This window comes from Necator americanus, chromosome I (genome assembly GCF_031761385.1).
Source record: "Necator americanus strain Aroian chromosome I, whole genome shotgun sequence".
In the NCBI taxonomy this organism is placed as follows: Eukaryota; Metazoa; Nematoda; class Chromadorea; order Rhabditida; family Ancylostomatidae; genus Necator; species Necator americanus.
In genome coordinates, this window is record NC_087371.1 from 9,713,291 (window position 1) to 9,737,141 (window position 23,851).

General features: G+C 39.3%; 1 protein-coding gene across 3 annotated transcripts; it reads left to right on the plus strand.

Moving 5' to 3' along the window:
- Window positions 1-5,415: 5,415 nt before the first annotated feature.
- RB195_005007 (uncharacterized protein) lies at window positions 5,416-23,723 on the plus strand (the record flags this gene model as incomplete). 3 transcript variants are annotated; one of them, XM_064177273.1, is made up of 21 exons in its annotated part: window positions 5,416-5,519; window positions 7,841-7,956; window positions 8,105-8,210; window positions 10,077-10,266; window positions 10,330-10,440; window positions 10,788-10,898; window positions 11,312-11,423; window positions 11,499-11,608; window positions 12,085-12,177; window positions 12,323-12,407; window positions 12,895-12,991; window positions 13,070-13,200; window positions 13,700-13,786; window positions 15,485-15,707; window positions 21,785-21,844; window positions 21,959-22,050; window positions 22,233-22,282; window positions 22,850-22,958; window positions 23,036-23,165; window positions 23,489-23,549; window positions 23,691-23,723. In XM_064177273.1, 21 exons carry the CDS (start codon window positions 5,416-5,418, stop codon window positions 23,721-23,723), a joined length of 2,211 nt encoding a protein of 736 aa, XP_064034398.1. The 3 variants fall into 3 exon arrangements, with proteins under 3 accessions (XP_064034398.1, XP_064034399.1, XP_013308755.2); XM_064177274.1 differs by lacking the exons at window positions 5,416-5,519; window positions 21,785-21,844; window positions 21,959-22,050; ... (3 more) ...; window positions 23,489-23,549; window positions 23,691-23,723 and having other exon boundaries at window positions 7,833-7,956; window positions 15,485-15,744; XM_013453301.2 differs by lacking the exons at window positions 5,416-5,519; window positions 7,841-7,956; window positions 8,105-8,210; ... (9 more) ...; window positions 13,700-13,786; window positions 15,485-15,707 and adding an exon at window positions 18,450-18,562.
- Window positions 23,724-23,851: the final 128 nt, after the last annotated feature.

The following is a 23,851-nucleotide window of genomic DNA, read 5'->3' on the forward strand; positions in this document are numbered from 1 at the left end:
GAAGTCATTCCACTGATGACGTCATCGTAGCGAACTCATACCCGTGGAGCCGCGTCTCGAGACAAGAAACGAGTTGATTTTTCAGGATTTCGACTTTTTTGAATGAATTCTTTTTGCGTTCCATAGTTGTTGTAGAGTGAGGATTGATACGATAAAAATGTAATTATTATGTAAAAATTATGGGCCCTGACAGTTTATACTCGACGTTGAATGACTTTTGTTGGCAGCTACATATCAAAATCGAAACGTTACTTCATATAGGGGACGTCGTTATGGCGGCTTGTGTGCATCCTGAGTCGAGTAAAGTTGAAAGATGAAAAAAAAACCGAACATGATCACTAATCAGAGTTCTTCCTTTTTTCTAATAATTTCTATTATTTCTTTCCGGATTTTATATCATATTATTATTTCGTTGGGTAGTGTAACAGTTAGAGGTTCCGCTGTCTGCACGATCGATCGGAGGTTCGGATCCGGCCTAGTGCTCACCTCATCCCTCCGGGGTCGACAAATTGGTACCAGACTCGTCTGGGACAATAAAAACACTGACCTGGGACATCGTAAGTCATTGTGGAGGTCAGTTACTCGTTGGTAAACCTCAAACGATTCTGAATTAAAGTGAACGTGGGGCGCATCCCAAGCGGATTGATTAACGCCAGGCACTTTATCCTTTTTATGTTCCGTACGGCGTGAATGAGGTGTCAGAGGTGCAGTAGTTCCTTATGAACATCGTCTTGTCCACGTTCTGCTAGGGACCAAATTGGTGGCAACGATGACAGTCACAGCTACGGCCCAGATTCTCTCATCTGGAAAACATCCGATTTGGGTCATCAGTTGTCCGAAAGAATTGATGTTCATTATAACGTTCTTATTTAGGAGGATGCTGGCTCCATCAACTTCTCTAATTTCGCGTGTTCCGAAGAACAGTCATTCTACAGTGTAATGTACGCCGTTCAGTGGGTGACGTTGTCTCGTCTCGAACAGTCCGATGATGTCGCATTTGATCACCTTAGCTTCAAACATCACATCTTCAATGTCCACTTCCGATACCAGGGTTCGTCTACGGATCGCCTTAATAACCCTTCAATAGCCCCCTTAGATGACTTCAGTCCATCTTGCCGTACCAGGCGCTCCTCCATAGTCAGTAAATTCTTTCTCAATGCCGTCTCTGGTGTTTAATTCGAAACCTATGTCCTGGTTGCTCACCTCTAATTCAAAAACAAATTGATAAAGGACGTCGGTTCTTCTCAGCATGACAAGATGGACAGAAGAAACCTATTCGTTGAAGACGATCGTAAATCACCTCCACGTCCCAGTCACTTGATTGCAGGCTTTTATCCGGGGATACAGGGATATCATGAATCAATCCTCCCAGTGCAGAAGCAGGGACTATGTCTCCTGAATTCATCCATAACTCAGGGTACAGGGACGGAGTCGCTTTTGGTCCTTTGCTGGTCTTCCATCCGTCGGGATGTGCCAAACAACCTCACGGCTGACCAGCTTTGGTACCTCTCTTGGGAGATAAAGTGATGCAAATATACGCGTGAAACTATAGTTGCTTGACTAGTCAAGTTGAGAGGTTTCGACAGGAATCGTCAAATATAAAAGCCAATCTGGATTCGTACTCAATCAGTGCACGTTTTCTAGATAGTTCCGTATAAAACCGTAGCGTAGAGCACTTCCTATGGGAAAATTTACATAGTCACTAAGAACGTTCCTGAATTTTTGCGTACTAGACTTTATCATTAGCTTATTTATAAGTGAAGTCTATCGTGAAGCAATTCCTGGATTGGTCGCTGTTTTTCGTTTAAGACTCTTAAGAATTCAAGGGGATGTTAATAGAGATTAAACAGTTTCTCAGATTCCCTTCATTTGACCTTAGACAAAATTTTATTTGAACAATGTTAAGAGAATGAGGAATCCTGTAAAGAACTGGACTTGGTGCTTCGATTGGATGAAGAGTGTTGAGAGGGGGAATTGTCGGGTCGGGTTACTACATATTAGGAAGTTATATGGAAAGATAACCTTGAGAGATATTAAGACTATGAGGAACACCTAAAAAGTCTGTTTTCCTCTTAAACCAGATTCAGTATTTGCTTGAAGACAACGTATCACGAAACTGAAGTTGTTGGGGAAGATCTAATTAATGTCGGGTATGATTCCCCTCAAATAGATAGGAGTAAAAGTGTTCTATCGAATTATGGGCATGATTGTTCTCAATTTACCCTTAAAGGCATCACCCCACGAATCTGAGGTGGTACGGATTTCAGGTGGAGTATTCGTATACGGGATCGTAGATTAAGAAGAGGTGGGTGATTCCGTCCATTTCTTGCTAATTGGCGTAAAAAACGGCCGGGAAGATGCGGCGTGTGCACACGACTGGCGCGCTCCAATCGAACTCGTTGTGGAAAATAGCGCGCCGGAACGCTCGAAGCCGTATCTTCCGGGCCGTTTTTTACGGCAATTAGGAAGAAATGGCCGGAAAACCCCGCTCTCCTTAATCTGCGATCCCGTATACGAATACTCCACCTCAAATCCATACCACTTCAGATTCGTGGGGTGATACCTTTAAGCCAAGTGAGTCAAGTCAACTAACTGAATAACTATTAAGCATTTCTGATGAATCCTCGCATCTTCTCGCTGTAGAGTGCATTTTTCGAGCGCTTCATCGCGTGCAGGGTTGTTAGACAAACAAAGACAGGTAAGTCAACAAACTGTTATTTTTATCCACTCACGGACTGCAAATTTGACTTCACGTTATCGTTGAAAAAAAACCTTTTTTCCTGCCTTTTACGCTGATAATTTCTGTGAGACTGATAGCTAAAGAGGAATGTTCTTCAAAAAAAAAAATCAACTTCGCAGAGAATAACATATTGTTTGATGATCAAAAAACTAGATTTTCAAGGGCGTGTAAACTCGTTGTTAAGTGACCACCGGTACCGCGTCCATTGATCTCAAACTAGATTTTTTTTCTGGATTTTTTTTTCGAAATTCTGCAAAAAAAGACGTACTATTGCAGCTATAAAGACTCTTTTTCCAAAAATTATTTATAGACGACTTGACTTTAGTTACCTCTGAGTTTCTGAATGCTAATGCACAGTATACTGTAATATAGCTATAATTTTGAATACATTATACATCCTCATTGTTGATGTTGGAACAAACTGATTTGAAACAACATATATTGTTGTAGCAAATTCGAGTACTGTAGAAATTGTCGTAAGGTAATCGTAGAGAGAAATTAAGAAGAGTAGGGAAAATATTTCTGTTTGATTTTAGATACGAACTGTCATTTCTTGCCTTGTTCTGATTGGAGAATCAGTGGAAAATTACTCTTTAAAAAAAAAGTAGAAAATGAAGAAGTTCTACCGCTTTCGCTCACTTTGATCTAACGGCCATTTTTGCACGGACTGTTGAATATTTTAATTTTTTAAATTTCTATTACACTTCCATACCTATGATTTTTAAATTATCATCGGTATTCTTTGAAAAAATCTCTCTTTGAACTGTCTGAATAACATTTTGAATAATGCATTCTCTTTGGGACCAAACTAAATGAAACGCAATTGAAATCGATAACCTTGTAGCTTCGATAAGACTGTGTTGCATTAGGAATAAACTTTAGATTATATTATTATTATTATTATTATGTTTTATTACTACTACTACACTCCTTATTATTATTATTATTATTATTATTATTATTATTATTATTATTATTATTATTGCTATTATTATTATTGCTATTATTATTATCATTTTTAACCATTATTTCAAACTCTGCTTTGTATTTTTCACTCCTTTCTGGAAAATGCGATGGATTCCAACCGTAACCATTACAACGTAACTAATCAGTAATTGCCCATGTCTTGAATCTACAGGAATACATTAGAGAGGCTTTCGCTTTTGCAATAGATCCTCAATTGGGTGTCCCACGATTTCAAATCCGGAGAAGCCGCATCCTAGCACGCTGCTGTCATAACAGCATTATCATTCAATATTTATCTTTCAAACACGTCTCGTATCGGTCGTTTCGCTAAAGAAGAACGAACGACACGACGGAGTGGACTGACACCTTGCGCACGCACGTCGCTCGTCCATCGCCTGTGCTCCTCGCCAGCGCCAGAGCAAAGCGCATCAGCACCGCCCTGCCCGCCCGCCCGCCCGTCCGTAAGAAGAAGCTCCCATTCTTTTCTGCTTTTCCGTGGACTCGATCCTTTTGTTAAGCTCTCCTTGCATTCTCATTCAAATTAAAATTATTGAGGTTGAATCGTGAGGGAGGGTAGAAATCCTACTTTATATTTTTTATATGTCTAATAAATAATTAGAATTATTGGTAATTTAATTTAATTAAGAATAGATCTAATTTTTCTAGTAATTCCTACAATGAAATTCTCCCAAATAATCCTCTCTCTTTATTCCAAAGGACAGTGCGGTGCTGCTGCGCTTTGCTTTACTTTATTCAGTTTGTTTTAAGCCAACTACATACCTAATGAATTTTTTTCGAATTTTAAGAAATACCCCATACCTGTTTGATTGAGGAATCCGACATTTTTTTCTTTTCTGTTGAATGATTAGTTTATAATCGTTCAAAAGAGATTTTCGCTCCTAACCTCTCAAACAACTAGACTTGATCAAATAAAGTTCAAGGATTTTCAATGACTTAAAAAAACCGAATAAAAATGGATCACTATTTCATTTTTATTTTTTGCCATCGTTTGATTTTTTGTTTTTCAGGACTAGTATAGACTTCTTTTGATGCATAAAATTACATGTGAACTCGTCCAGATCTTTGCTGTTTTTCTCAAAACACTGAATAAAGGCAGATTCTATTAAGCAGCAATTTTTTTCAATCGTATTTCTTCCTTGCTGCCACTTAGTTAACCAAAATCCCCATGAAATGTACATTTTTGCTCATACGACTTGAGAAAGAATAAATATTAATAAACCCGTATTCACTCGCTTACAAGGATTTTTCCTTGAAAAAAATCTAAGAATTCACCCATAAGAACCTTTGGTTAAATTCGTAGCTTCAGATTTAAAGATGCGAATTTGTATAATTTATTGAATTTTAGTTAATTTTAATTTATTAAATTTATGGCTGAACGAGTTTTCAGTTGAGTACGATGAGTCGGTGAGGTATTTTTGTTTCATTTTCCATTCATTTTTCTTTTTTTTTAATTTTATAAAGGTACTTTTGAAAAAAACATGTATCTTCTTCAAAAAAGATTTTTTGGAAGAAAATAGAAAGGTTTTAGTCAAAGTATCCACTAGGGAACTCGTTTTTTTACGTGATTTTCAAATTAAACAGCACTGCGTAATCCTTTGTTCAATCCTAAAATCTTAAATTCTGACCAGAACAAGATTTCCTTCTCTCGTTTCTTAATGCATACACGAATTTCTGTGATTCTTCCAGAGATGACGTCACTACGAGCGCTATGTTTGTTCTTATTCGTTGATTCGCTACGTGCATACACTGTAGACAGTATATACAAGGACGAACCAACTCATAATTACCGCAAGTGGGTTGTTCTATGATATTTCTGGATTTGTCTTTCATAAGAATCCCCTCGAAGAAGTTTTTTTTTTCTGGAGGAAACTCTGAAGGAAAATTTACATGTTCCCAGTTTTGAATAGGGTGGATTGAAAGAAAATCACTGTAAACTCCCGTTCACTGCAATTTTTGATCTGAAAGAAATATAAAAATAGTGTTCCATTCGTGTATAACCCCTTTTTCCTTTTTTCCATTCGTATATAATCACGTATATAATCATTTTTTTTTCAAATATTTAATTGCTACAATCACTTTATCACACATAATCACTTCCCAGTCAATTTTTCTTCTTTTTTGTCAATAAAAACTGGTCATGTTTTTAGTTGCCTTTTCACTTCTGCTGATCTTAAGTGCTGTGCTAACTTTAACCATATTTTCGTGTTCTACGCGAAAAAGATACGAACCAATTCAAAATCTTCCTCGGCCACAACTACCAGTTTAAAACAAGAAAGTAGAATTTTTAATTAAATTTAAATAAATAAACAATAGATAATTAATTTTAATTAATTTTAATTAAATTTTTCCGGCAAAAGTTTTGCATTTTGATTTTTTTCATAGAACCTGGTATCATTGGCGAATAAAGATTGATATAGTGTTGATAGGAGGAAAATAAAGAGAAAATTGTTGTTGAATTTACACGGATTTGAGGCGAACTGAGGGAGTTAGGATCACTTCGTACGTAAATATTTTACGATTATATCCTTATTTATTGCTTCATTCAAAAAAGGAGTCTGGAATGATGTTTCTGATCGAATTCGATACTTGCAGGATCGATTTGATTGCATTTTCCTAGTAGCTCTTCGGAAGCTCGTAATCATAAAAGTGTTTCTTTCATGGTTTAAAACAATCTCGGAGATTCTAGGCATGTGCTATGTCAAAAATTCTAAGTTTCTTTCAAAGGCAGCATATACCACGAATCTGACGAGGGAATTCTGAGGGAATTCAGGGAAAAAGTTAGAGAGCGATTGTGTTTTCCGGGATCCTAGGTGGTTCCGCTCATCTCTTCCTGAGCGTCGTAAGAAACGGCGCGGAAAGTGACGTTTTTTATGACGATTTCAGGTGCAATGGGCCACCGTTGCGCACGCGTCGCGCCCACTCGCGAGCGGCCGAACATCAATGAGGTCTTCTCACCAGCCTACTCAAGTGAATCCAATGAATAGGCTGTTAAGGTGACCGGAACGTGCGCATACAGGAGCGTTCTAACACACCTCGTAGGAAATAAAGCGGTTCCCACGCCGTTTTTCACGACGATTAGGGAGTGATAGGCAGAACCATCCTGGATCTCGCAATCCACCACCCCGTCTCCAGCTTCTTTCCCTCACCAGGTCAGATTCGCGGAATGTTTTCTCTGAATTATTCATTCTGAAAGCGCACACGAAATGGATAAATGAACTTGATAACGTTTCTTGGAAAAAGTTGGGTTTTATTACAAAACTTATTTCCATTTGTTGGATTCTTGCTTCTCTCATAATTTTTTTTCGTCAATTCATTGTGAATTTTTCTTTTTAACGAGTCCTTTCGACGACAATACTGTCAAATGTCTTTTTTTCATCCTTTCAACAGTTAATTGGTCATTGAATGCAAACATCCAGCGCCTCTACGGATGACGGAGACGTGTACGTAAGCTGTGGGGTGTGAGGGCGGCGGGGTACGGTCGGTGGTGATTTTTCCGCGCGCGCCCGTTGTGGTGGTGGCGGCCGGTCACAACGGGTACGCGCTGTAGGTCAACAGATAGACTTGCGACATAAGTGCACATCGTACGCCGGCGGTTGAGTCGTATCGAATTTGTTCATCGTGCAACTAATTGAAAGAATTCAAGAGCGACTTCCACGTAAAGTGACGTTTTTGCGAGAGGAAAACTACTGCTGGGATCACACAATGAGTAGATTTTCTCGCCTGGATCGGGAACTATGATCGATGTGACAGAAATTCTTTCGGGGGAAAAGTACGCATGGATATTCTCAGAGTGAAACTGCATTTACAAGAAAAAACACTCCAAAATTAATTCTATGCTTGAAAAATTCAATAAAAACCTATTTTTTTTTCAGAAATCTCATAGTCACCGTGTTTCTTAGAGTTTTCCATGATCTAGTTTATCTAGGCATTATTTTTAGTCATTCTAGTATTATTTTCGATTATTGACTTTCATATTTTTAAAATTAATTTAATTAGACAGACAAATTAAGATTAATTAGATTTAGACAAATTAATTATAATTATAATTATAATTATAATCACATAATAAATATAATTTCAACTAAAATTGCAAAAAAACACGTTGATGTTCAGCTACAAACTCATTCGAATTTATCCGGACAGCGATGATACGCTCAAATATCTGAACACACTCTACGAAGGTTCTTCTCCATATCAACTAGACTTCTGGCAACCTCCAACACATATTGGTAGGTGTTTCTTTCCTTTTGTGAGCCTAAGTCTTAAAATTCATTTAAATCCTTTAATTTGCTCCGGCACAATGATTTGGATCGTAAAACTTTTTTTCTTCGTCATAGAAATGCGTTTTCGTCACCTCTCCATATATTTCACTTTTAGGTGGAATCGTTGACGTTACCGTAGCTCCTTCCGATGCTCCAATATTTGTTCGAGATCTGGAGTCGAAACATTTGAATTATATAGTTGCCGTTAATGATTTAGCACAGTACGTTCCTCACAAGTCATCCTGGACAGTTTTTTTTAACTTGTAAGCGCGAAAATTTACAGAAATGAAGATTAAAAAAATGAAAAAATCGCGTGAATCGCTTCGGAAATGGTTCATCAATGTACGGTCAATTTTGATAATGAGGAATATGGGTACAGTAGGGGGAATTTGACTGCGCGTTCTTAGCAGTTCTAAAGTAGTTTACTAACCTTAAAATAAATTTTTCAACTAAATTCTTTGTTAGTTCAGTCACACGAGCGATAGGGTGAAGCCAGACCCTCCTCAAGTGAAGGGGATCTAGCTCATGGTGTGCAGCTCAAGCAGTGAGGATCCGTTCGCCAATTGTCCAGAACTGAAGCGGGTCCCATCGCTAAGTGCCTAGAAGTGAAGGTGGCCGGAGCACAGACTCCGACCATCGCATCTGTGCCTCCAGCCCTCTCACAGCGCCTACTACCAGCATAATACGGTAGGCGCGGTCAAGCCCCAGCTGGACTCAGGGTTGCAGCTAACTGCAATTTTAAAAGGACGATGGGATGAAGATGATGTCGGCTACTTCACGGAAGCTGCACATCTGTTTCGGAATACTTACGTACCGTATGCATTCCAAATAGGAATCAATGTCATAGAAACTTGAATTATGTAGAATTAACCTATTATCTGCTTAGTTTTTCTGAAAAATTACAAAATAAGGAGCTAAGCTACTTGGAGGGAACCCGTAGCTGAGGTCGATGACGCTACTTTCGGAGTGACCTCTGATGCAAAACATGAATATAACGGAATTACGGAAATTAAATCTTTGCAAAGCTTTGTTGAATAGCGGATGCTACCGAATTTTTTTCTATTTTTCATGGTTTTTATTCGGCTATTTTAGTTTGTAGCAGAAATATCCTTATGGAACATGCTTTAAAAAAGTAATTTGGAGATAACAATTTTCCAAAAGTATTTTCTAAAAGTCTAAACACTCAAATATTGTTTAATTTAAGTCTAAACACAGTTTTTGTGGAATAAATCCTTAACTAAGCCACGAGAAGCTGTTTTGGTTGACTTTGACTTTTTTTTAGAATCATGGTCCACCAATTTGAATTATATGCTAAATGGATGCCATTTTCGTTGTTAACGTGTAAAATAACCCAAGTGTCCCGAAACGGCTAGAAAAAATTTAAAAATTGGAAAATCGGACAAATTCCCTTCAACCCTCGACTAAAATAAATGAGAAATAAGAACTGTCGTAATAATAATATTGTGAAATAATAATTTTAAAAAACTGGTATCCCATCTTTGAGTGACATCATTTTTATTGTTACTGTCAGCAAACTGCTATTTAAAGGCATCACCCCACGAATCTGAGGTGGTGCAGATTTCAGGTGGAGTATTCGAATACGGGATCGTAGATTATGGAGAGGAGGTGATTCCGTTCATTTCCTCCCAAGTGCCGTAGAAAACGGCCCGTAAGATACGGCTTCGAGCGTTCCGGTGCGCTACTTTCTGCAACGAGTTCGATTGGAGCGCGCCAGCCTTGTGCACGCGCCGCATCTTCTGGGCCGTTTTTTTACGGCAATTACGAAGAAATGGACGGAATCACCCACCTCTCCATAATCTATTATCCCGTACACGAATACTCCACCTGAAATCCGTACCACATCAGATTCGTGGGGTGATGCCTTTAATTCTCGTATAGTGATTGGAATTAAAACGAAGACGGTGTTGACGCATCCTGAAACGAATGATCAGAGTCAACCACTTTTTCATTCACTTTTCATCTTCATAGCGATAGAAAATGAAACGACTATTAGTTTTAGGAATACCAAAAAAAAAAGATCAGTGTATTATAGTTGGAAAATCATTGAATAAACTTTCAATCTTTAGAGCAATCGAAAACGAACGATCTCCCGAGGTATTCTATCATCCGGAAGCAGGCGGATACTCGTACGATAAATATAACACATTGGAAGATATACACAATGAGATGATGCGATTAAGAAAAGAAAAACCGGGAATGATTTCCCTGATTGACATCGGTGAATCACATGAAAATCGAACATTACTTGTAATTAAAGTAAGTCCATAGAAATCTACAAGTCGCATGAATTTTTTTGGCGAAGGGACCTTTCCATTCCAGATTTCTGGCCGGAAATCAACCTTAGGCAAGAAGACCTCCATTTGGATTGACGCTGGTATCCATGCTAGGGAGTGGATAGCACCAGCTACGGCAATGTATATTGTTCATGAGGTAAGAAGAAACCTTTAACAGTGATAGCTAGGCGTGGCATGGTCCAGAGCTGCGATTGGTTGGTTGCAGCAGCGCGTTCATGGTAAAAGTGCGGAACGAGGTAACTCGTCCATGCAACATGCAAACAAACATGCATGCATGTTTTCCATGTTGTCTTGCTCTAGTAGTTAACGGAAAGGGAACAGTCTCCCCGGAAGAGTAACAGGTTTCGGTAGTAGTCGATCTAGGGCACTTTAGCCCCTAATATTTTTTGTCCCCTACGTCTCCACTCAGTCTCTTGTTTCTGTGTGTTGCTAGGACGTTTAGCATCTCCATTTCTTCAAAAATTGGAAATTTTCTACTTACAGCTCGTCCGTAACTACGATTCAAACCCAAAAATACAGAAAATCTTGGACCATATGGATTTCTACATTCTGCCAGTAATGAACCCTGACGGATACGAATATTCACGGCTTAAGGTACCCTCTTCTATTTGTATTCCTATTCTATTTGAAATTATTGAGTATCTCAACAAAAACTTGCATTTCAATAGAAATTGATTATTTGCTCCGGCCTGTATACTTAGGACTACTAAGGGACTGACATAGGACAGGGTCCCATCACGATTCAGATATTAAAACTCTAGTCTTTTTGATGGTCGAATGAAATTATTTTCAGCAACAAAACGAGAACAAATAAAAAAAAACGAGAACAAATAAATTAGGCGGAAATGCATGGTTTAAAATTAACAGGATCCTTAAAAAGAAAGAGAAAACCCATTTGTGATTTAATTTTTACACTGCGATAATTTGAGAGATCGAACCTTTATCTTACAAAGTTGTGTAGCTGTCGATAATTATCATCTGTCCAAATATTGTAATTTTTTTCTCAGAACCGAATGTGGCGGAAGAACCGCCGACAAGCCCTCTGTAAACGCCAACACTTCCACACGGTTTGTTGCGGTGGTGTCGATTTGAATAGAAATTTCGATTGGTTTTGGTCATGTGAGTTACCCGTGAATCCACTGTACACTTACTTTCCGCGTTTATGGTTTCTCAGGCGGAATTGCTTTATTTCAGCTACTGGTTCTTCGACGGACCCTTGTCACGAGACCTATCATGGACCCAGCGCGTTTTCGGAACCGGAAACGCGAGCGGTCAGGGATTATCTGCAGGCGAATAAGCCTGAGGTTGGTGTTCATGTAGTGAATCGTTTTCCAGTCATTCAGGATGTTGCTATTTTATTCCTACGGGAACTTCAGTAAAATAACTTGAGAATAAGTCATGTGCCTTGTGGGAAACGAACGGAAAAACTAAGTATTGAGCAGAAAAAAGAATAACTCGAAAAGTTTGGAAGTAGCAGTTATGATAAGTAATAGTTGAATACTAACAGAAAAGTGATCATGACATTTTCCTGCAGGGTACACTCTTACTGTGCTTACTTACTGTGCCTTACTTTTGCTTTTTTGTTCCACTTTTTCAAATCCCTTCCTTTCAACTCTCTCAAATGGAGTATGGAGCAATTTCATGGATTTTTTTTTTTCAAATTAAACACAGGAAATAATCATAAGAAGCAAAGACAAACTGAACTACTCGCTTTTTTAACTGCACTAAAGTTCTGAAAATTTCTGAAATTCCCAAAAATTCCAGAAATTACATGTTTCAGGCTTTTATCACATTACATTCATACTCGCAAATGTGGCTAATTCCCTACGGTCATCGAAAGCGAAGCTACCCACAGGACTACAAGACAGCTCTTGTAAGTTAGCTTCTGCAATTGATTAGTGACATGAGAACTGTTAATAGAGAAATTTAGATCTCTAATTTTAATCTCAATGGAGCTATCCTCATATCCAGAGTACTGTGTAGCATCCAGAAACACAAGCGCTGACGAATATTTTTAGCGTCCACTTGCGGAGAGAGCTACGAAAGCCCTGTACGATCTATACGGTACGAAATATAAGGTCGGGACTGGAGCGGATCTCATGTGTGAGACATTATTTAATATTTCCTCTTACAAAACAGTGACCAGGATAATATGTACCTTCTCAGCTTTTTTCTTAGCTGGGTTAGCCATTCCCGAAGGAGAAGAAAGTCAGAAATACTTTAAAGAAATTAAAATTTATCTCGCTACCGTATCCAGTAATGGACAATGTTTCAGACCAATTTTTATGTGTCGAAGTGTATGTGAATTCCAAATTCTGGTAAGATCTGGTTTCTCTGAAAAAGTTCTATTTTGGGTTTAAGTTTTTAGGGTTGGATATTATATCCTCATATTTTATATCGAATCGAATTTTTGATATTTAGTTTAAATTTCATCAAAATCCCCTTTCACATTTAGAAACTGGAACAAAATAAGAGTTATATATCCTTATTTTTATTGTTATTTTTTTCTGCGCAACCGTACGCTTTTTGGAAAAATGACAAATAAATGTTGGAGAAGACAGCAGTACAATACTTATTCAACTTATTCCAGATGAAGCTTCTGGAGGTTCTCATGACTGGGCGAAAGGTACCCTAAAGGTGAATTACGCCTATCTTGTGGAATTGCGACCGAAAAACACTGCTCTTGGGTGAGAACTGCTGTCGAAAAGAACGTTCCGTAACCTTTATCTTGGTTCAGTCCACAATAATTCTGTAAATTCATATAGATATGGTTTTCTGCTTCCTGAGCGTGAAATCGCGGCCACTGGATTGGAAACTTTCGAAGCAATTAAAGTCATTGCGGATGAGATGATCGCTCAATTTGTTGAGCCGGAACTGAGACGAATAGTAAGACCCAGTATGTTTTTCTTCGTTACGTTGAAATTCGTTGCTACGAAATGGAAAGGGTGGAGCAATAACTGAAATAAAAAATAAAAATAAATCAATAACTGTTCCCGAGCTCGACCCATTACTTAGCGTTCTGTTCGCTTTCCTATACTCTGTGGATCTTCCTTGATATTCTGTAACCTCTGAACATAGTCGTGTCAAAACGACATGAAGCTCGGAGCAGCTGCAGCCGCGTAAGCTGCCGACATCATGCGTTTGCAGCGAGCTGATGGACTGTTTCAGCAAAATAAGTATAAACAGCATAAACTGCCTTTACAAATTGCATCTCAAAAATTCGACTGCATATGTTGCAGTTCCAAGGAGTAGAATTTTGTTACATTTTCCTGACACTTTTCAAAATTTATTTCCTCCTTCTGCTCCAGAAAATCCCAAAAACGGCTGCCAACGTGCAAACCGCAGGTTGGCAATATTTTTAGTTATAAGGAGATGTAATTTTAAAATATCTACAGCGCCATCACCATTGCCAAAACGTAGAGGCTACAAAATAGTCGACACAACACCACATGATCAGTCAATTCGCACCACAACCATGCAGGGTACGTTTTAAATTATTGTCCTTTTTCTAAAAAACAATTATCATATGATATGTTCTTATTCAGCAAGGAAGTGCACATTGAAGAGTGTTGTAACTAAATGAAGGATTTTGCAATGGATTTTTTTACAATTTTTGAAAAAAAAACACTTCAGGTTTCGTTATGCCATATAACTCACCTACTCTAAGTGATAAGATCCGTATCGGATAGTGAACACTGTAGTGCACAGGTTTCGTAGATTTGAGTATTACCTGCAAGAAAAAAAAACAAGAGGGTTTCCATTCCATCTATAACATATCTCTATATACAGTAATAATCATGTTATATAATAACGGGTCCCTAGTGCTCACCAAACCTTTCATCCCTCCGGGGTCGATGAATTGGTACCAGACCCGTCTGGGAGGATAAAAGCACTGACTTGACACATCGGCCAGCCACCGCAAGTCATTGTATAGGCCAGATACACGTTCGTAAACCTCAAACGATTCTGAATTGAAGTGAACGTGGGGGCGCATCCCAAGCGGATTCCTTGACGCCAGACACTTTATCCTTCTGTCCGTTCATAATAACGGGTTTATTCTGCCACATGCATATATAGTTGGGCCAAAAGGACTTGAGGCACGGACGGTTGCGAGCCCCAAGCGGTGCTGTGGAGCGCAGCGCTTGGGATCGTGTAAGGATCCTCGCTACCGCCGCCCATCTCCGTAGTTCGCCGTGGTCCCACCTCAATTCCAACCGCTGTCTCCACCGCACCGCTCCGAGCGCAGCCGCTTACGGAACTCTCCGTGCTTCATGTCGTTTTCACCCGACTATATGGGTGTATGTATAGTCGGGTCAAAACGACATGAATCATGAGTGCTGTTGCGGTGCATTTGCGTACCTGCTCGAAACGCGCGGTGGACGCAGCGGTCGGAACCGAGATGGGACCGTCGCAAACTGCAGCGATTGGTGGTGCCAGTAAGGGTTCCACCACGCTCTTAGCCGCTACGCTCCGCCGATGCACCTCGAGGGAAGCCGCGTACGCAACTGCGTAGCTGCGTAATGTCGTTTTGTATGTCTATGTAAGTCGGGTAAAAAGGACATGAAGTACGGTGCTGTTGCGTAAGCGGTTGCGGTCGAAGCGGGGCGGGAAAGATTGCGGTTAGAAATGCAGCGATGAACTGTGTCAGCAAGAGTCCCTCCTTGATTCTAACCGCTACGCTTCGAGCGCAACCGCTTACGCAACTGCACCGTGTTTTATGTCGTTTTGATCTTTCCATATGTATGTGTATGTGTGTCTCTATAGTAGGGTCAAAACGACATGAAACACGTACGCAATTGCGTACGCTGCTTCTTTGGAGGCGCTTCGGTGGAACGTAGTGGCTAGGAGCGTGGTGAAAGCTTGCTGGCATCACCCATCGATGCAGTTGGCGACGGTTCCAACTGCTCCCTCCACGGCGCCGTTTCGAGCGCGTACGCAAATGCACATCAACTACACTCGTGTTTCATGTCGTATTGCCCCGGCTATATGTATGTGTATACGAAATGGGGTGGAAAGGGTCCCAAGGTGTTAGATTTGTCCCCCGACCCCAGAAAGCAATAAAATGGGATGGGAAGAATTCGTGCGCCGCAAAGAGACAAAATAGAGTGGGAAGGTCCCATGGCGTCAGACTGGAATAGTATAATATATCTACAAATCTATAAATAACCTACTCTTTGCAGAAACATCCACAGAAACCGTGTCGACAACGTCAATGACGACAACGTCAATGACCTCTACAACACCGTCCACCACTACAGAACAACCAACGACAACATTCTCATCATCCACTATCGAAACGACGACACTTGATGTGGGTTCTGCGGTGAAGTGCGTCGATTACGGGAGTTACTGTAGATTGTGGGGTGTGCTGGGTCTGTGTGAAAGGCCGTCTGTGATTGATATGTGCGTAAAGACGTGTCATCAATCGTGTAGATCATGAATGTTGTTGATTGGTGTTGGAAATGTTTTCTCAAATGTATGACATATTGTCACTAATAAATATCTGGTGGATGTTTCTGTATTCGTCATATGAATGTTCTTATCTAAACTAGGAATAGAGAATAGTCGTTCTCTTACGGGAAATTACGGTAAACTCATTCGGGAAAGTATAACATTTGAAGTAATTACTGCTTGTTATTCAAAGATATATGAGAGAACACCAACAAAATTATAGCTCCTTCTTTTTTCATGTCACTTTGAACGCCTTGACTCCTTTCCTTCCTTCTTTCCTTTTTTTCCTTGACGGAGTTGATTCATCTGCCCACCAAACGTTTGTTGATTTCCATTAACTTCATTTATGATGTTTGTTCAGTTTTTGAACGTTCACTTTATGATGTAGAATTCCCTTCGCCCTATTTTTGGAACTGTTGCACCAAACTAACCGGCGCCAGGTTAGTTGGCAGGAAAGGGGATACACGGGGCACTCAACGCTGCTCTAATCGAACTCTATTTCAGAGGTAATACATGCGTACACTAATAAGATCGTTCAGAAAAATAAAAGTCATTCGTAACTGTTAAAGGCATCACCCCATGAATCTGGAGTGGTACGGATTTCCGGTGAAGTATTCGTACGGGGTCTTAGATTATGGGGAGGAGGATGATTCCGTTCATTTCTTCCTAATTGCCGTAGAAAACGGCCCGGAGGATACTGCTTCGAGCGTTCCGGTGCGCTATTTTCTACAAGGATTTCGATTGGAGCGCGCCATCTCTGTGCGGTGCCGCATCTTCCGGGCCGTTTTTTTACAGCAATTAGGAAGAAATGGACAGAATCACACCCCTCTCCATAATCTACTATCCCGTATACGAATACTCCACATGGAACCCGTACCACCTCAGATTGGTGGGGTGATGCCTTTAAAGGCAGCATACCACGAATCTGACGTGGTGAGAGAATCCGTTAGGAAGGCCAGAGATGGAGTTGTAGACTGCGGGATTACAGGTGGATCCGCTCACCCCTCCCTAATCGTCCTAAAAAAAGACGCGGAAACCGTTTTTGTTCCTACGTGGAACGTTAGAACGCTTCTCTATGGAGACGTTCTGGTCCTCTCAGCAACGTATTCATTGGTTTCACTTGAACGAGCAGTCGAGGAGAACTCGTCTGCGGGGGTATTCAAGGGTGGGTCGTTGCAGCTGAAATACAATCCTTTAACAAATAGCAGTCTTTCACGCCATTTTTTCAAAGAATGATTAGGGAGAGATGAGTGGAACCACCCCTGATTCCTACAACCCCATCTTTAGCTTATCCAGCGGTTTCACTCACTACGTCTGATTTGTGGTATGATGCTTTTAAGAAAGATCGAAAAGAAGGAAGAGGAAGAATGATTACTAACTGGTTGATCTCACCGGAATTTTCCCCTCATGTGGGAGATCCCACTTCCCCACGCTTTTGATGCATCTGAACTTTGTGTTTGTTTACTTTTGACTGTCACCTTTTCCCTCCTCCTACTCGATCCTCCTCCATTCTACACTAAAATTCTTCCTCTATCCTTTTCCATCCTTCTCTCACTCCCAATTTACCTTGATCAAATTCGCAAACTTAAACAAACATATGTTCTTACGTAAGGAGATCTGGTTTCGTTGGAAATCGTGGAGATCCACCGCACCAATCAGGTCAGCTGGAAGCAGCCACGCATTATATATGCATTATGTGTGGATGGGAAGTTCATATTAGTGACTTTGTTACTGTCAATAAGTTTAAATTAAAGTTATTTCTTCTTGTGAACTAGTTTCTCGAATTTTCCTCCGTTACTGGTTGTACAGTCAACTATATTGATCTTTCGAGTTCGAAGAAGTAAGTACAAATAGTCATACAATGAGGGTAGACGAAATTCTTTACATAATTATTCGATCAAACTTACAAATCAATGGACTCACAGGTTTTGGAGAAGTAAAAATTGAAAAGGAATGTGGATTCAAATCCCCAGAAATAAGTGTTTTGTAGAATCAAAAACTTTCCCGTGGTAGTTACCGCATTATATTTCCTTTCCGAAGAAACTCCTCCTTTGCACCATTTTTTATTCAACTATTTCTGGAAAAATCTTCGTGATCTTGATCTACAAAATCTTTTCATTGATCCAGCTCTGCTGCTGTGTCTTCTTCGGGTTCGGGACTGCTTCTACTTTTTCACATTGTCAGTAATATCGAGCGAAGTAGCGCAGTAGGTAAGAGGTTCCGCTGCAGCTACACGATCGATCAGAGGTTCGGATCCACCGTAGCGCCAACCAATTCTTTCATTCCTTCGGGGTCGATAAGTTGATACCAGGATTGTCCGGGAGGATAAAAACACATGATTCAACGGATAGTCTCGCAAGTTATTATATAGGGTAGACACGCATTCGTAAACCCCAAACGATTCTCGATTGAAGTCAGACGTTTACGCGTGCCCACACAGGGATTGCGTAACGCCCTTCTCCTTTATTTCTGAGAAATGTCCATCGTCCACTCTTCCTTCGACATGGATCCGGCTTCAAAAGAGTCGTCCTTGACCGAAGTGCACGGCCGCCCACCGGGGCGATGACTCATCGGTGTTTGCTGCTAATTTTCCAACCCCTTGAGGGGGTGGAGGGTTTTGGGCGGACATTTCGTCTTCATCATGAACGTACATCTTCGAAAACACAATCAGTGTGCTAGTCAGCATAAAAACGGATGAGTCATTCCTGCGCACAACTACTCCGTCCGTCTGTGTTTCGTAATTTTGCGTACTATTCGCGTCATATCACTCGTTACGTCATCCACACTCGACTATATCCGACGCCGAGGTTTGCTCCGTTCAGTTTTCGCTTGGATTCCTCTAATTTCTGTACATTCACTTGGTCGCTGATTCGCTTTCTATCGGATAACTCCTCTTCTTTTCGGTACATCTGTTGGCTTAAGTTGAGCCGGTCTCGAGTTCGTTATAATTTTTTAATTTTGGCTAATGTTTTGGCGAACGTTTCCCTTCTTCAAATCGAAAGTGATTTATCCACACATACATCTTATCTGCTCAAAATATGTCAATTGTAATTTTAAATCTCATAGCTCGAAGTAAATGTGTCCTTTTCCTTTTATATCCGACAAACAATAAGGAGAATTCTAAGCGGACATTTTGGATCTCATAACTCAAATTGGGAGTGTGGCTTCTTTCCTTTTTTTCTCTTTTACTTTCTCCAACTTCCTTAATTAACCCTTTGAAATCCTGTCTAGTCAGGCACATGAAACACCAGCAGCTCTAGCATTTTTTCGTTACAAATCCTATCCTAATCCTAATCCTAAGTCTCATATTTTATATGGCAGGTAATGCAGTTGTTGCAATACTATTTATTTGTTGTAAACACCATTACTAGCTAATTGTTTTTGGCACATTTTTTCAACGTCGCACGTACAGAGACAACAGAGTGCAAAGCGTTTAGCATAAGTAGAATAACTAGTATCAATCACGATGATGTAAGATCTAGCGTAAAATATGGTTTACGGTTTTCGAAAGAGAAACTCAGGTTGAAATTAAATATTACGGAACCCCTGCGCTTAAACAACATCATTATATCAACGAAATATGCTCTGATAGCATAATTTTCTAGTAAGAATCGATTGAAACTACGTTTATACAATTTCGCTTTGCGATATTTGCCATGTTTCCTGTGCTAATCGATTTGCCAGTCATCCGCTATTTTATTTGTCATTTTCACCCTCAGCACGGATTCGATTTGTAGACAATCGTTTGTTTTCGAATCTGAATTGATGTGTCCACTATAGTTTTAAGATTTTCTATGCCCATTTGCATTTCAATGATAATCAATTATCGCCCTTCGGATTCTTTGAAAGGCAACAGTATATATGTACTTTCTCAGGGCCTCTTTCGTTTTCTAACACAGTTACCATGGATTTCTTTTTCTATAATGGCACCGTAGTCATTCAAAGGCGTATTTCAAATAGTATTTAGTTTTCTTTTCAACTATTATATACAAACTATAAGTGAAATTTTATTCAAAATTTGATTGCTTTTGTTTCTTTATAATCTCATTCCTTAAAACCTTCGGAGAGAAACTGTAACGAGTCATTGTTATGCGGTTTTTTTTAGGTTTCTCTTTTGTTAATACATTATTGCAGGTTTCTATTCAAACGTTTCCTTGGTGTTACTTCAAAGTAGGAGTTTTCATTAGATTCTCTCGTTTAATGTACGTAATCCTCTTTATTGCTGGATATTGCTGGAGAAGCTTTATTTCAATGTTCTTATCCTCATGTTAGTCATGTCAAAGAGTGGATTTTGTATTTTTCTTCCTTGAGAGATGAATGTTTTATCTCTAGGGAAAGTATCTTCCTGATTGATACGATCAAGTGTTTAATTATCTATTTCCTCCTTTGAAAGAATAGAAAAGTGGCAAATCGCAGCGAATAGCTTTCAGCAGTGGATCGGTCTTATACAGTATGTCCTCTTGATCCGTCGGTTTTGCCCCGAAACCAGATGTTATTGGAGCGAACAATTTTTTTCTGTTCTGTCATTCGATCAATGTGTATGCGTGTCCTTGCATCGCTTTCACTATTAGTCAGTGACACTCACGTGATTTCACCGTCTCGTCCTTACCTAACCTTTCACATACAGTTGTTTCAGTTACCACATACTGCAATTCATTTTCGGACTAATTTTGAAGGCAATTTTACGTCTTCGGTAAAAAAAATACTGTTTTTACGCGACACTGAGGTACGAAATGGGTATTTTACGCACTTTCTTATGGTAGAATATTACATAGTTTAGACCGTTCCCGTTGAGCAGGACCCCGCTGTGGCTCTCTGAACCTCCCCTATCTCCCCGCTACTCTTATTCTCATTGTCTGCTGTTTTCTCATCTCACCGCATCAATCATGTTTCCGACAAAACTCGGGTATTTTTGAAGGACGCAATTGTCCCTAATTAAAACAGCGATTGACCTTAACTTGTCCAGAAAGTAAAAGTTGCATTCAAAGCGTCGAGCACCTTTCTGAACTAAATAGCGTGGATTCAGTATGAGGGACAGAAAGCACTAATTATCAAAAAGAAAGAAAGATTGATGGAAAATAAGTGAAATATGCAAGTGGTGAGCCGTGGAAAATAACATATTTTTTAGTATAAATGCTAGGAAAGGAGCTACAATGGGGTGAACGTACTGAGTTTCCTCTTATGCTGGTTCTCTAATTTGTTTTATTTTTCTGTTGTAAACACATACAGTAATCGCTACCGATCTTTGCTAAGGTGATCGCGATAGTTTGTGGAACATGCGCAGTTTCTCTGTCCCATACATACTCGCCTTGGTCTGCTCCAATCGAGCCCCTGTCGCGGTCATGTGAATGAAAATTAGTACCGGTGTCTACAATTGGATTGAAAAGTTACGACCGTATATGGAATTTCTTCCAACTTATGAAGATTGTTTGAGATTTTCGCTTGAATTTACAGAAAAATTCTCTCTATTTCTGAGAAATTTTTGCGCCGCGCAATTTGTGACAGCGGTGATAACTCTGAAATGAATGATACCTTGGTAACTGAATCAGTGTATGTTGGGCAGATGGTTTGATTTGTGTTTTTCCTAAAAAGCAATGAATCTGTGAACGTTTTTTTTATTAATGCTGTCTTTACACTGTACTTTTATGACTCACCATTCTTCGCATCCTCAATTCTATTTCAGTATTCTCAACAAGTTTCAAGATTTTCGCAAGTGAAGCGTATATTTTACATTTGAACATGACCTCTCCTGAAGCTTGAATGGATTTTTAAATCACGCCACTTTTAATCTATTATTCTCAAGCATTTCTTGTGCTACCTTCGTCGGAGGTCACGTTTATTTTTGTTTGCACTTTCCCTTTCATCAGCTGGTAGAGAAGTGCGATATGACAATAGGGACGATGACTCTTCATGAAGGATCTTCATGGCTACAAAAGCTTGACTAATAGATTGTTTAGTGTTTCGATGACGCAGAGACTCTTGATTCGTCTCATGAAATAGAATAGTAGCTAATAATAACTTCACTTCAGAATGGCGTATATGAACAGCTACAATCTCCCACAGATATTCGCCTCGGTAGACAAAGACAGGTGCTTTTTTTTTCGAACTTCTACCATGAATATTTTTAAAATATTTTTAACATGAGATAATTATACTATACAAGTCTGTTTTTTTTTTAACTTTTCATCATCAGAACATTTTAGATCTGGCCAAATCAGTGCAGATGAACTGCAACGAGCATTGTCAAACGGAACATGGAATCCTTTCAATCCGGAAACCTGTCGGTTAATGATTGGTAGGTTCTGTTAATGTTGCAGATATATGTTATAGTAATGTTATTTTTGCTTGATAAGAAACAGTGTACAGAAAATTTTGAATATTTTCCCTTAGCTCGAAGTTTTCTTGTTAGAAATCTCCCAGTTTACTTTTCTCTTACAAAAACTTTTCTTATTTGCAAACGTGATTGTGGTTGTTCAGGAATGTTCGATTCAAATGGTGACGGAGCAATCAATTTGCAGGAATTTCAGGTATTTTGACAATTATGTGTGAACTCTTTCTACTTGTTTTTTTTTTTCTTTCCAACTACCAATTGTGATTTTGGGACCGTCCGGATTAGTACGAAAATGCGAAAACCTTTTCCAATCTAATACGACACATACATATTGGCCTTTTTTGATCTCTCCAACATGTCATGACAATGTTTTGATAGTTAATTCAAATAGAAACGGCTTTTTCTTTTGTCATTGCCAACTCTAAGCATTTGTTCCATGGTGGTTTGGTTTAAAAATTGCTGCCTTTGCCCATGGAACTATACCATGTCCAATCCTCGTGTGAGATCTTTGCATTGGTTTACACTTGGCAATACGACAGCTTCTCTTGTTTTGATTTTTTTTTAAAACTTTTATTTGCTGTCCGACACGACGTGCTTGATTAAACATTTCCTTGAAGACGAGGATATATTCTTCGAATACAACCTTCCCCCCGTCCCATTACATTTTCACCTAGAATTTTTGGTTTGAAACAGATGCTTTTAGTAAAGTGTTTTGTACGTGCTCATTGTCCTCTGTTTGTCAAATCCCTGAGTTCTCTTTCAGGCCCTTTGGAATTACATTAACGAATGGACTAACTGCTTCCGCGGCTTTGATCTAGACAACAGTGGAAATATTGACAAAACGGAATTACAGAACGCTCTTACTCGATTTGGTAATTCTTTCAACCTTCAACAACAACAATAGTAATATTTGCGTCCGAGTTCTAAATATTTGACTGAATATTTGCAGGTTATCGGCTGTCTGACCAGTTCTACAACATTTTAATGCTGAAGTTTGATCGGACTCATACGGGGCGAATTAATTTCGATGATTTTATTCAATTATGCGTTGTGTTGCAGACACTCACAGCAGCATTTAGGTGAGTAATATAATCTCGTCTTGGGCCGATTATGTCACAGAGATCTGTATTTCTTGCAACATACATTTGACGGAGCCACTCAAACTCTTTGAAAACCCATTGAACAAGTTCTTCTGCATGTTATCCAGAGAATAAGGTGCACTTTCTGAGACGGAACTTAATATTAAGAGTCTACTGAGAAAGCTATCAATCATAACCTGAATAGGAATGTGTAAATAGCAGCACCAAGATCCGGTTTTAGACAGAAGATATCCTTGGGAAATGCTATTTTTTTCTGGAAAGTTATGATACTTCTCGAAACCGAGCCACGTAATCTTTTTTAGAGATAAGGACGTGGACCGCGACGGAGTTATCACGATACGCTACGAGGAATTCCTAACAATGGTGTTTAGTTTGCAAATGTGATAGTACAATTATTGCCTGTATTTACTTAGTTTTCCTGCATGAAAGAGATGTTCACTTAAGAATACATGTATATCATTTAAAACCACATCATAATCATCTACGAAAGTCACGTCATTTCAGATTACTGGTATGGTATTGAAAATGCTTGGTTAAAAGAAACAAAGAAAATAAATGGATTCTCTCCGCTCCGCCAAATCTCATTTACTGTACATTTACTGAATTAATAATAATGAAAGCCTACAATTGAGCATTGGTGCTTTACAGAATAAAAGTTGGTAAAC